The 13,478-nt window shown below is 47.8% G+C and overlaps 4 protein-coding genes across 4 annotated transcripts; 3 read left to right on the top strand and 1 right to left on the bottom strand.

Moving 5' to 3' along the window:
• Positions 1-2,076: 2,076 nt before the first annotated feature.
• VTN00DRAFT_5057 (uncharacterized protein) lies at positions 2,077-3,246 on the top strand (the record flags this gene model as incomplete). The annotated part of the gene is made up of 1 exon (XM_069431548.1): positions 2,077-3,246. One exon carries the CDS (start codon positions 2,077-2,079, stop codon positions 3,244-3,246), a length of 1,170 nt encoding a protein of 389 aa, XP_069290572.1.
• An 855-nt stretch (positions 3,247-4,101) lies between these two features.
• On the top strand, positions 4,102-5,291 carry VTN00DRAFT_5056 (uncharacterized protein; the record flags this gene model as incomplete). Its single annotated transcript, XM_069431547.1, has 2 exons — positions 4,102-4,205; positions 4,850-5,291. The coding sequence occupies 2 exons, from the start codon at positions 4,102-4,104 to the stop codon at positions 5,289-5,291; spliced, it is 546 nt and encodes a 181-aa protein (XP_069290571.1).
• A 786-nt stretch (positions 5,292-6,077) lies between these two features.
• On the top strand, positions 6,078-6,658 carry VTN00DRAFT_5055 (mitochondrial 54S ribosomal bL33m domain-containing protein; the record flags this gene model as incomplete). Its single annotated transcript, XM_069431546.1, has 3 exons — positions 6,078-6,148; positions 6,209-6,351; positions 6,489-6,658. The coding sequence occupies 3 exons, from the start codon at positions 6,078-6,080 to the stop codon at positions 6,656-6,658; spliced, it is 384 nt and encodes a 127-aa protein (XP_069290570.1).
• Positions 6,659-7,261: 603 nt separating this feature from the next.
• VTN00DRAFT_5054 (uncharacterized protein) lies at positions 7,262-11,778 on the bottom strand (the record flags this gene model as incomplete). The annotated part of the gene is made up of 7 exons (XM_069431545.1): positions 7,262-7,311; positions 7,362-8,958; positions 9,105-9,822; positions 9,883-10,889; positions 11,050-11,081; positions 11,133-11,389; positions 11,459-11,778. 7 exons carry the CDS (start codon positions 11,776-11,778, stop codon positions 7,262-7,264), a joined length of 3,981 nt encoding a protein of 1,326 aa, XP_069290569.1.
• Between the last annotated feature and the right edge of the window lie 1,700 nt (positions 11,779-13,478).

The raw sequence follows: 13,478 nt of genomic DNA, 5'->3' as shown, positions 1-13,478 counted from the left end.
TGTGTGCTTTGTTGTGTTACGTTTCACAGGCTATGCAGCCTTCGCATTTGACATGCATGCATTCTATGCTTGAGATCGTTCGAAATAGCTAGAGCTAGGCTAGGTAGCAATTACAATCAAAAAGACTACACGAAGTCCATTCCTTTGTTTGCTCTTTGGATAGACAGAGCTAGTCACATTTTCCGTAGAATTGTACGCCCTTTGCATCACGCTCAAGTAGGGGAAGGCACCACGTGGTCATTAGCTCTGAGTCATTCGATCCATGTCCTGTCCCGCTTCCATTCCAATCTGGGGGATACCGGCTGGATGAGCATGCTAAAGGCCAACTGTACCCTACAGCTCCCCTTGGTTAGGAAGGTAGGCACGTCAGTCACATCCATGACACACTGGAGAAGTACTACATGGCCAAAAATTGGCAAGGCTCCAGTTACACATAATAATAACGTCTATATATGACACATGATGCGTTGGGTAAAGGCTTGGGTACATGTAGATACATAGTTTGGAAATTTCCCGATCTCTCCAAAGGGGCTATCGATTCAATCCATGATATTCTGTATGTATCCGGGTCGAACCATCAAGTTTAAGTTTATATAGTATATCCATCTAGGCAACAGGAGACTTTTTCGAACCGTGATTGCTGGATATCGTGTTAACTGTCAATGGGTACGTTATCCACGGGGTTGGATTTGCTTTACATGAAGCTTCACCTTGCGTTGAGGGTCAGACATCCTGCAAATAAATTTCAATCTCTCAACTACCCATATCTAACACGTTCATGCAATCTAATAATCTAATTGAAGGGAAACAAAACGTCCAGACTAAGTCTTTCTCTGTCATGTTCCACTCGGAAATCCCACAGTTTATCCAACTATATTCACACATCCGTCTCGAATAACATCATCTGAAAGAAGTCTGGGACTTTCAACCTCAACTTGCATCTGCATTGTGTCCCTTTTACCATATGCCTGGAGCTATACTTTTCAAACGGTGACGGAGGGACTAATTCAGGCGTTTGCACGCCTCACCCCCGACTCTCCAGGTCCTTTATCTTTGGGCGAGGCTTAAACCAGTTGTTGTTACTAGATGCTTTCATGTAGGACTCTGCAGAAAGGCGGGCCTCTGTTAGCACATAGGTATCAAGGCTACGAAGTTAGCTAAATGAATGAAGATCTATATCCGTAGATCATTCCGCTATATCCTTTCTGTCCTTTGCCCTGTCCTAACATCATTCTCTCTGTTCTGCATCATCATTCGTTATCTGTCTGTTGCATATGAACACTTTCTTCCTTTCTTTCCAGTCTTTCATACTCAAATCACTTTATTGCAGATAGGGATCATGAAAGGAATCTTCTTGTAGAGAAATCTCAGTTGAGCAGCTTCACAAGAAGCACAAGACCCTGCAGGGCACGTGATTACACTCAGTCTCTTGACTTGATGGACGGATTCGTACATGGTAAACTGATAGTGATGTCTATTATAGCTCTGAGAAGCTTCTGCCCATGAAGAATGGGCTGATTGTCAAAGAGCTGAGTCCGGTGTTACTTCTACATCCATCTTCAGAAGTATTTATATACATATTGATGCAAAGAGAGGAAGGAACCAGAGAAAACCACAGGATGATTTTTCCATAATGTCCACTGGACCTTTCTCTGACACATTGAGAGATAGCATTCTCCATCTAGTCGGTGAAACTTACCGTATAGAGGCTGTTAACTCCCGTGACCTTTGCCAGCGGTGGCCGCCGGTCGTCTTGTCTGTGCCCTAATTAGCATTTCCATCCTCTTGCCACACAATTCCCTTTCATAAACCTCCATATAACCCATAAGACTGTTACCTTTGGTTCAATCCCATTAGGACGCGTTCTAGCGCGTCGTTTCTCATTGTCTCGCTTGTTCTCACCTTCATTCACCGTGCTCACTACACTCACGCACCTTTTGCCCGTTCAACAATTCATCTTCCCCTGTCCTCTTTGTGACTTAGTGTGTTGTGTTGTCTTCATCCTGCCTTTCTGTCTCATCAACTCTCTTTCATTTTCTTAAAATGATCCCTGAATACTTCAAACTTCGCGAAACAATGCCCGTGGATCCAAACGTCGAGGGTGGAAATCGGGAGGCTCAAGAGCTACACCGCGCCTTGTGCGCAGTTGAGAAGCTCCCTCATATACGGCAGATCATGGATGCCCGTTATGAGAGTGCCTTTCCTCCGTTCGACGTCAGCAGGCTTGCGCTGGGCCTTAGCCAGCTAGTACAAGCTGACGACGACGATCTGTCAAGTATTGGCAGCGATCCTGCTGGCCCCGCAGCAACCGTCGAACACGTTGAATATGTCAAGGAAGAAGAAGCAGAGGAAGACGAGGAGGTCATCATCAGACAGGGCGTTCAGAACCTCCTTCAAGCCGCTGAAGAAGCGGCTCTTGACGAGACCAGCAGTCTCCCACCACCAGTACAGACGCCAATCTTCCGTCCAGTCAACCAACGTACCATCGAATGGGTCCGTAGCCTCGAGACAAACCTGCCCGAGACTCCAGAAAAACACAATTTCACACCGACGAGCACCAGTCCAGCACGACCTCGTCTCCCCGAAAGCTGGGACAGCGAGTATGATCCCGACAGAACCGAGATCATGAGCGAGCAGACGCCGGACATCAATCGGCAGAAGTTCCAGTACATGTCTCACAATAACCGCTGGTGTGTTCCGCGGATGACGAACCCTCTCGTGCACTCTATCGAACGTGATCGGCCGGATCAAAGTCCATATCTAAATCATCCTGCCCTTGAGGATACCACTGATAGCAGTGTAGACGTTAAGCAGGAGCTCAACGGCGACGATGACGAAGATGAGGGCGAACTCACACCTACTCCCGTCAAGAAAGAGCGCGAATCCGAAGAAGAACAAGTCCTCGAGAACATCCCCCGTCATGCCGCTGCTCCGTCTACACCTTCCCCTCCAGCTCCACCTCCGCAGCTCGAGTCCGCAGCAGCTGCCCCGGCTGAAGTACCTCCAGGTGCACAAACTCCAACTCCACGTCGATACTCCACCCGCAGCACAACCGCAAACAAAGTGACTAAGAAGTACCACACCAGGAAGACCAAGCGTCTGTCGAAGGGGTGCAAGTCGAAGCACGGCGATTATGATGATGACTTTGTTCCCTCAAGCCACTCGAGTGAGGAGGACGATGAAACGCAGCAGGAACAACCACTCAGAAGGAGCAGCCGCATTGCTGCCCTCACGTCGTGTGGCTGAGGCTGTTAGGTAGTAGCCTAGCCACAATCCACACAGAAGCAGAGAGAGAGCCTTGTGTGGGTATCTGAGATGCATGATGATCTGTCACGACATGTGCAATCCTAACTGGTCTTGTTCTAAATGTCTTCTTTTTTAATTTGCATCTTCTTTCTCAACTTTGTATCTGGGTAATGAATCTTTCTTTTTCTTTTCTTTTTTATTTCCACTGCAATGTTAATGAAAAAAAAATGTGGGGGCATCCCCAGAATGATTGTTTCCTCGTCTTTCTTTCTTCCTTTCAATGTCACCATAATGCCCATGAAGAGTTGCAGGGCGCACCCCCTCTATGTACTGTACAACTGTACCATATGAACCTGTCAAGTCTTTATATCTTCGCTTCATGTACTTAGTATTAGTCAATGAAAGCATCACAGAGCACTGGCACTCTCCAAGTAACCTCATCTTGAATCCATCTTGCCAACCAATTAAGTAGGTAAATAAAAGGTAAGTATACTTACAAACTTCATAAAATTACTAACCAATCTCGGCATGACCGACACCATCCATCTATTCCCAGCTGAAAGCTGCAGGAAGGCAAGCAGGAAGGCATCACAATTTCACAACTCTCAAAACCACCACAGCTGAAAACTATAAAAACAAGACGAATTATTCGCGAAAAAGGCGAAACTTTTGTGGCGCCTTGAAGTCGAACTCTTCAATTAGCTGCTTATTATTTTCCGACACCTTGGTCAGCTAATGCACTGCATGGTTACTGCTACTACTTAGGCATCCATTGCATCCATGATCCCTGAATCCTTGCATGCTGAGTTGAGGGTCTCGGCCATTGTAGAGTACCATTTATACTCCATGCCACAAATGGTAATAGGAGACAAAACCCGCTGGCTAGCCTTAGTGTGCGTGAGCCGCAAGTTTAAGATTATTGCGAACTCGACCGGAATCATCAAGAAGATTCCAGTCCTGTAAGACCACGAAAAATAATCGGTTTAGAGGTGCTGCAGTACGATGGGCCCTGAACAATACCAGACAGTAGATTACTAGTAGGAAGAAGCGCGGGAAGTTTTGGGGGCTGTCAGCTGTCAGCTGTGGCTTGGCACAGCTATTATCATCACGGCTTACAGAAAGCGCAATCACCGCCAAGTCGTGGAGGAAAGATGACGGAAACGTGGAAATAAGAAAAATATTCTAGTGTGATCTTCAGGTAGGGTAGTACAGAAATATCATCTGTCCAGAAGCGGTTTAACTGTGGCTTGTTACACTTGCATGAACGCTTGACTTGGGGGGGGGGGGATGTCATGGGTCGGGTGACTAGCAAATATGCGATATATACTCGAAAGCGGCACTGGAATCTACTTTTGCTGTTGCAAGTAATAGCAATCTTGATTCTGATTTCCCGAGTCGCGAGTTGATGGTGTACTATTGTCTCAGATAGCGACAAATGCCGGCGCAGATAGGAGACCTTGAGGGGTGGACAAGATTCGCGATCTTCTAGTCATCTGATAAGGATCGCGTATTAAAAGCGCGGGAGTTACATTTACCCAAGGGTTGAGGTGGCATCATGTGACCACATGGTGATCCATCTGTACGTTTGCTCTCGAGATGCAAGGTATCTTGTCGATCTGCCCCTCTGGATATACTCGAAAGCGTTCACGCGGTCATCTATAGGTCTCCCTAAGCGGGTGGTACCGGAGCTAAAGGAGTCAAAGTCCAAGGCCCGAGCCGGAGGGGAGGGTTGCTCGATCCTCGATCATGGGACGATCTCCCGTTCCTCCAGCGTATCCCAAGCCGATATCTCCAATGATTTCGGCTCCGATCCGAAAGAAAAGCACTGGCCCTCTATGTCCCCGCATCTTTTCTCTATGCAATATGTGGTCTCCGCATTGGCGATCAATGGCATCCCAATCGGGGACCTTGGATATAGGCAGCACACTATCAGCGTCGAGCGTCGTAACGGCACACTTCACCAGCAATGCGCAGTTCAAATCCCGCTTACCCTGAGGTGCGAGCACATGCCGCAGACTTCCATCCACACCCGTCGCTTTCCTTAGGGATCAGCACACAGGTCAGCAGGCGAAGTCGGGTATTCTGCGAGTTTTGTAACTTCGAGCACTCGTGGCTGATCCCAAACAGCTGGTTGGATAGTATTCTTGACATGATACTGAATAGCCTGATAAGGGTCATGGTCTGTTTGGATCCGACCGGGAGAGCCCAGTGGTAGCTATCCGAAGCGGTCAAGCCGCTCCGAAAGTAGAACGCGACATGTGGGCACAGTCCTTGGAAGGAATCGATGGATATACTGTTTGCTGCTGTAGAACGATCGATAGGCAACTTGGTATCACAACGAATATATAAACAAACTAAAACGTGCACAACGATGTTAAAACCGATCAAGGCTAATGATAGTTGAAGGACAGTGCCAAGAAACAAGTAATAAAACCTGTTAAAATAGATCATAAGAGAGCCTGAACAAGTAGGGCCATTCTGAAGTATCTTCCACAGACATCAGATGATCGCAGCTGCCGATTACTGCGTACTGGAAATGTCGATAACTCCAGAATGTGCGGTTCATGCCTGTTGTTAGAATCAAAGTGCCAGCAATATAGAGACCATCAAGTATAACCAGTCATCCTTTCCTGGCACAGAGAACGAATAACCCGATGTCAAATTCTCAATTAATCGGCATCAAGATGAAGTTAACAGCGCGATAGGTCGGAGAGAGGTATGCCCCCGATCGGGCCAGTCCAAGGCCCGCGGGGGGCTCGGTCGGGAGCCCACTTGCACTATTCCCATTTAGTCCCGATGCGGGCATTGAGATCACGTGAGCATATCTCAAGATGGAACTTCTCGTCCGCAGCTCCGACGACAGCGAGGCAGCCTGCAAATCGCCCAGTCCAGAACTCCGTGCGTGCGAAGCACATCCGATCCTTGCAATTGGATTAGTCGGCGTGGATTGATCGGTGCTTAGAGTCTTCTTTCTTCCTTTTCGGTTGTCTGGCCGTCGACCACCACCGACAGACCAGCGGAACGAAACAAACCTCCGAGGCGAAGCCTCTCACTGCGTATCGACTGCACAGCGCATCCACACATCCGTTAAGATGGCGAAGAAAGGTACGTTTTTCTTTTCTTTTATCCGGTCACGTCACTCCGTGTCAGCAAGTGCACCGCGCGCCCTCTCTCCCCCCTTCCCCCGCCAAAAAACTGGATTGAATAGATCAAAGGCTAACATATCCCCTCCCACCGCACAGCCAAGTCGCGAACCGTCGCCGTCCGTCTCATCTCCATGGCAATGACCGGCTACTACCGCACAATGGTCCGACCACGTACGCACCGCCCGCTCAGCATGCTCAAGTACGACCCGGTGGTGAAGAAGAAGGTGCTCTTCCTCGAGGCGACCAAGGGTGGAAGGGCGAAATAAGCGGCTTGTCTCCTCATTCCTTGGCTGTATGAGTATATGGAACTGTTCGCTTGCGATATGAAGGAAACAAACAAGCGGCATAGGGGCGATGTGGTAGCTGAGACGATGCCCCTAGTAAAAGGAACGACTGGATATGAATATGTGTGTCTGGAAGACTTGTTGTGATGGAGGTTCTACATGGCCTGGGAGCACAGCTCAGATTCTGCTTTATGTCGGTTATTGTATATTATATGGCAGCAACTGCGATGATAGACGGGAAGCTTCTTGCAAGTCCCTTTGTGCAGTTGCGCTTCCTTTTCCCAACTCTGCATTGAGACTGGCGTTAATTGCAATAAAATCTGGGTCATTATTTTCTATTAAAATTTCTCTCATCTCTAATACACGATTCGATCTTTCATCAAAGCACCCCTGTTTTAACAATTTGTTTTGCACATTGAAATAAATCCAGCAATCTGTGAAGCTCGCATCCACATTATAAATAAATACCCTTATCACTATAAAAGTAAGATGCCTTCCTCTAACGCCCATTAGTATTCGCATTTCACTGTCAGTCTCTGAAGTACTCCTCTCTTTCATTCATATTGCGCGCATCGCGCTGACGTCTCACTGCGAAGCTGGGATCTCCTGACTGAATCGATCGTTATAGCGCTCTCCTACCTTAACATTAGTATCTACTATAGTGATTATGGAGCTGCAGACATACCACGAGACCTGCGTCGACCACGTCCATGGCTTCGTGTTATTACCGGGTGCCTCTGGAAGCCCGCGTGTCCGTTCGAACGTCTACTCCCAGAAGCTATAGAGGACGCAGGGCTCCCAGAATTGCCGAAGTATTCTGAGCTTGAATGCGTTTGTCTCGAGAATGTCCCTGTCTGTTTCGGAGACTGCTTCACTCTCTTGTTTTGTGAGCTATTCGTACTTGTCTTTGTCGTGACACCCTTTGGAAGGCTATTGCGGGTCGTAGGGTCCTTGAGAATGCCCTTGAGAGGCCCTTTCGCATCAGGCTGCTGATTTATGTTAGATGTTCCTTTCTTGGGGCTCGTGCTGGCTGTTATTATGTCCGCTTGGCTGGTAATCTGGGAATCCAGTTTCGCATCAGACTCTACACTTGTCAGGCTGTTCTGTGTCTCGCGTGCCGTCGCTTTACGTTTCAATCCAAGATATGTAATTTGCTCAGGTCTCTGCATATAACTCTCAGAAGTCTGACCCGTGTCTTGGTTCTTCTCTGACTCTGCGTCATTAACCGAAATAGTCCCGCTGCGATGGTCAAGGTCCAGTCTGCCTTTGTTTTGAGCAGACGGAGGGGCTGCCTTGTTGGCAACAGTATGGGTAGACCTTTGTTGGTCGGACTTCGTTTCTCCAATTGGACGATTGTCTTCCTTGTCTGCAGATTTCCCTTGCTGCGGCGTCAAAGGAAGCATATTACCGAGCTCACTCAGATCACCGGCCGGCGAAAATGGAGCTTGCGGAATAAAGGTGTTCTGTACCTGAGAAAATGGCACGATTGAGCTCGAAAGCTGCTTCTCGGGAAGGGAGCCCGGAAGTTTAGTAGAGCTTTCAGATTGGGACCGTGGAAAATGCTTTGAGAACGCAGGCGTCTCTGTCCGAGCGTCATGAGTCCGGTATATAAATTCGGTGGTACGGACAAACCCTTCAGCCCGGGATCCCATAATCGTATTTAGATTTTGTCTCTCATTTTTGGCTTTCGTAAAATTGTTCTTTGAAGACTTCGAACTCTCCTGAGTAACATTATTCCTGCAATGCAGACTCCCTGGAGGCAGATTGTGCAAACGATCCCTGAGTCGCTCTTCGATAAAATTCCATACTTCTGGGAGCGTCTCTTTCTGATTCAGGATCTCTAGTCTGCGGAGAGTCTCTTCAGCTCTCTTGATCCAGCGCTCAGAGTCCTGAACCTTCTGGAGGAGTGTGTGAATCCCCATCTTGGCCCTCTCTTTGTCGGATTCCAGTGCAAGCCGTTCTGATTTCGAACTGTCCAATTCACTGTGTAGGGATGTAATCTCTTCTTCTTTCTTGGATAAATCTGTCTCAAGAAGGTCGATTTTCTGCAGAAGTTCCTTGGGGTTTTCAGAATTGCATTTCTTGCTGGATATTGTTTCTCGAAGATTGTTGATCTCTGCATTTGCTTCATTGAGGTGTGATTGAAGAGTAGTAAGCTCGCTGGCATGAGAGCGTTCTAGATCTTTATATTTCCTTACCTCTTCCTCTTTAGCTGCCATTGTCGCTGAATGCTCAATCTGCGTGTCCTCAAGGCTCCGTATCCTCTCGTCCTTGCTCGCAAGCTAGCAATTGTGAGCAGACTCCAAGAAGATGATTTGCAAGGAGCATACCAGAGCTTGGAACTCGGCCTGTTTCCCTTTGGATAATGCTTCTAATTGAATCTGCTTCTTTCTTAGTCCACTTCGTACTTTGTCTGGACGGGTCTTACCAGCGAAGCTTGCAGGGCATCGAGTTGCTCTTTCATCTTTGCGGATTCTTTTTCCACAATAGCTTTTTCACGTTTAATCTTGTGGAGCTGTTGCTCAAATTGGGCTCTATTTTGATCCCGCGATATCAGACTTGCGCGGCTTAGCTCTTCACGAACTTTTAGCTCCACGCCTCTTATCTCCTCCGCCAAGGCATTCTTTTCCGATGCAATCTCTTCTACATGTCTCTCGGTTTCCTGAACCATGTTTTTCGCTTCAAGCAACGATTGGTTGACACACTCTATTTCGGAATCCTTTATTCTCAGTCTCTCCTCTGCCTCTTTTAGAGCTGCGGATGTTGCTTCCAGCTGAATTCGTAGTTCCGGTGCCTCCGAATCTTTGTGGGAGGTATTAATTCCGGTGGATACCTCCTGCCGCTTCTGGGCCTCAGAAAGATCTGCTTCTAACTCTGTTACGCGTTGCTTGAGGTTCGTCTCTTGCAGCTTGAGATCTTCGACGGTCGTGGTCAAACTAGCAATAGTTGACTCAGCGGTCTTCAAATTCTCTTCTAGTCTCCCGTGTTTTTCGTACGCCTGCGTGAGTTGTTCGGATAGGTTCATATTAGAGCCTAACGCCGCTTCAATTTTCTCCAATTGCTCGCTAAGCTTCATTCCTATGTCGTTCTGAATGTTCGAATCCTTCTCGGCGTCTTTCGACATCTGCATGGCAAAGGATTGTACACTGTCAAGATTGTTAGCACGGAATTGCATTGCTATGTCTTTGTAGCAAGAAAGAGCCGACCCTGCAGTAACTGCTCCTATTGACTCTTTTATCCGCTCTAGGTCTGTCTTTTCTACTAGTTCCTTATCGTGTAGAGCCTTTATGAGCTGTGAAGATTCGTTAACTGCAGGACCTAGCACAGACTGAAGATTTGTATGCGACGATTGCCACTGCTTATTGACATGGTCAATAGCCAAACTCAACTTGCTAAGGACTTCCGATTGCTTGTTCCGTATCAAATTCAACTTTTTGTCCTGCTTTTTCGACGAATTCTGAATGTAATCTTGTAGTGTTGACACCTGCTCCTGTTCTTCTAAGAGACGCTTACGATGAGCTTCTGTCTTTTCCTCTGCTGATCTCAAAGATTCGATCAGTGATTGGATTGTTTTGCTCATTTCGGTTAGTTGACCTGGATGTTTGCTGATCTTGCTGGCGACTTGATCTACATTAGATTTCATATCTTGAATACACTTGATCAGTTCACCCTTTTCTTCAGACAACGAGATTTGGGTCGATTTAAGATTGCGTGCTTCGCTTCGGAGGTTTTCGTAGTCTTTTCCTAGCCCATTGAGGAATCGCTTGAGCTTTGCCAGTTTGGTTCTCCAGTATTCTACTTGACCTCGATGAGAACTGAGTTCTGACTCCTGTTTGCGTTGACGGATATCAGATTCCTCCAGTTGCGCTCTCAAGGACTGGTTTTCCTCGTTGAGTCCAAGTATCTCCGTCTTCAGCTGTTCATGGATGGCGGAGGCAGCAGCTTCATTTTCCTCACGTTGTCTTAATCTGTGAATGATAAGATAGAAGAGTTCCTCTTCAGAGGGTTGAGGACTGGAGTTGAAAGTGGGAACCGGTGTTGAGGGTCCGGGTTTGGTCGCTTTCGTTTTCTGCTTGTTGTGACGCTTCGACACTTTCGTCTGTTGATTTGATGGTCCTAGTACATGCCAATTTGGTGCAGTAGACGGATTTGATGGGCAAATCGGCTGCGTCGTCCCATTGTCTGTCAAGGAGTGCTGAATATTGTTTTCAGCCTTCTTACTATTAGTAATTTTTCATATAGTGTAATACAGAAAAGTCGGCAGATAAGAATATTCTTCCACCAAGATCAAGTGAATTGCCAAACGAATACATAGAACGTGGGTACCGAACGACACTGATATATACCAGTGGAAGGAAAATGTGTTTCCTTACAGGAGTATCTCGATCAGCAGTCACAGTATATCCTGACATTTACTTCAGTATCATGACTCGTAGGGCAAGCATGGGAAACGCACTAGGCTTGTCATGTTCCTTAGGCAGTTTTTGTCCATCAGTCGCGTTGCGTCCATCTTTTTCTGTATGATGATGCTCTTTAGGGATCGAATTCCGGGGATGGCTATTGTCCGTTATCACCTCAGTCGTCTCACTTCGGAGTATTTCACGGTCTGTATCGGATCGAATATGTAACTTCGAATAATCTTGTGCTGTTTCTGTAGGTGCTTCAGGAGAAGTAGGTCTATTGGCTGGGTTTGAGGTGATAGAGAGCGTAGGACTTGATAAAATACAAGCGTTAGCAACGATGTATTGCAAGGGAAGGGCCTCCTTGAGGAGCATGGCTTACTCAGCATCTGTGGATGTTAGGCAGACACCTGAATCCCTTCTTTCTTTGGAGTCATTCTTCTGGCTAGGGTCGACCGAGGACTTTTCGCGCGGCGGACGGAAAGAAAATTGAGTTGAATGTCGCGCCGGTCTTGAGTAGTTGAAGCCCGCAATGTCAATCCCCGAACTAGGCGGACGCTGGATACTCAGAGTCGTCCGGGAAGTATCCACTCGTGCTGCTGCAGTGAACGATGCAGTATTCTTTTCGATGACCTTCTTTGAATTTGGGGACAAACCATCGTCATTTATTTGGGCCATACCCAGGAGAAGGACATCATCCATTTTGTCATATGGCTCTGGAGAAATGGACTGCCTGCTCTGCGGATGATTAGGATGGCCTTTTGGCCGCAGAGATGCATGGTGGCCTTCCTGTGCGGTTGGAAACTCCATTGGGTTCCCTCAATGCTTGTGGAAAGAGATAGACAAGGATGAAAACCATACAAGTCTATAGAGAGCAGCAACTACTGTTGTGGCCTTGGAAAAAGGGCTGAATATTCAAAGGGCGTACCGCGTTAGGGAATCCCGACTGGAAACCTATCTTCCAAAGCAACTTGAGACGACGACGGGAACGTTGATCTTCCGAAATGAATTGAAGGCGAGACGATGTCAAACAGAACTTGAGACTATCTCAAAGCTTTGCGGGATGATGAAGGCTGAGAAAAAGTCTACGACAGGTGAAAAGGCACGCCACGATGCTGAACCCACGATTCGAGGCACCTGCCCATTTGACTCGAAAAAGGCAAGTACTACCTAATCCAGCCAACAACTCGGATAGCATCTGAGGATATGCTCCTATCCTTCACGATATCGCCACATGAACAACCTCAAGGACGTATGGTTTTTGATCTAAAATACGGAACGCGAGAGCTAGACGTGACCTCTCTAAGGCCGAGGTTTCACCCGAGTACTTACAATTCCAGCGAGATGCTTCGTTTGCTTTTATTTTTCGGGAAACAGGCCCCTTCACCTCTTTACGTCCGTTAAATTGCCTGTAAACACCTGCCATTTATTCATAGATGAGAGAGACCCTAGTACGTCATATTAATATGATGATAGGAAAAATGTTCATTTTTTAAAAGCTCGGAAGGCGATGACGGCTGAGATCATACCCGTACCTGGATTCTAGAATCTAGATCGACTGCACAATAATTTTTCTTTCCACGTGGTGATACCACACGTGCTAACTGGAGTCTCAGACATCCGTGGATAATCGAGGCAGGCGCTCCAAGCTTCCATTATGGGCTGTGAATGAGGGTTTTCCCCTTCCTTGCTCCGAATGGGCTCTGTGGCGGGACCACAAGCGCGGGTCCAACAGGCCGGGTACATCCTTCCTAAAAAGGCAGGTAGATAAAAGGTTCTAAGCAGTACGTTGCGCACGTTACTGTACAACTACCTCACTATGGATTATTACTACACGAACTCGAGGGGATCTGGCTAGCCATATTATCGAGCAAGGCCAACTCACTTTGCTAAAACCTATGTAAGATGTCTGTCGTGCACAGAATGCATAACACATCCCTCCGGCATCCTTCCGGCATCCTTCCGGCATGTCTCCGTCCCGCGCTTTGTCCTCCGCCGACTGGTCGAGCCACTGCCACTCCCGGCTTTCTTGGCATCGGCGGCCGCGGGCCCTGCCGCCCACTCCTTGGCGCTCACGGGCCCGCGCCTTCTCCGTCGCCAGCAGATTTCTAAGCTGCACGTGTGAGTAAAGATTGACTTTATTTGTCGCCTGCGAACTCGCTCATCTCGCAGCTTCCCCCCGGCATCCCCGGCAGTCATGCTGCCAAGAAAGAGGGCCTTTTAACAGTGCTTGATATCGATGCGCAATGTTCTCTTCCGACCCCACAAGTGGCGGGAACGGGCATCATGTCCGATCGAGCTCCTGCCCGATCACGATCCCTCGCCGAGACCGTGGAGCTAGACCCGGCAAGTTGACCTGCAGCTGGAAGGGATAAAAGGGAGCTCATGCCTGTCTGCGACAG

Source organism: Thermoascus crustaceus (genome assembly GCF_041956765.1).
Source record: "Thermoascus crustaceus strain CBS 181.67 unplaced genomic scaffold VTN00scaffold_2, whole genome shotgun sequence".
Classification (NCBI taxonomy): Eukaryota; Fungi; Ascomycota; class Eurotiomycetes; order Eurotiales; family Thermoascaceae; genus Thermoascus; species Thermoascus crustaceus.
Note: the sequence above shows the minus strand (reverse complement) of the source record. Positions and strands in the feature narration are given on the sequence as shown.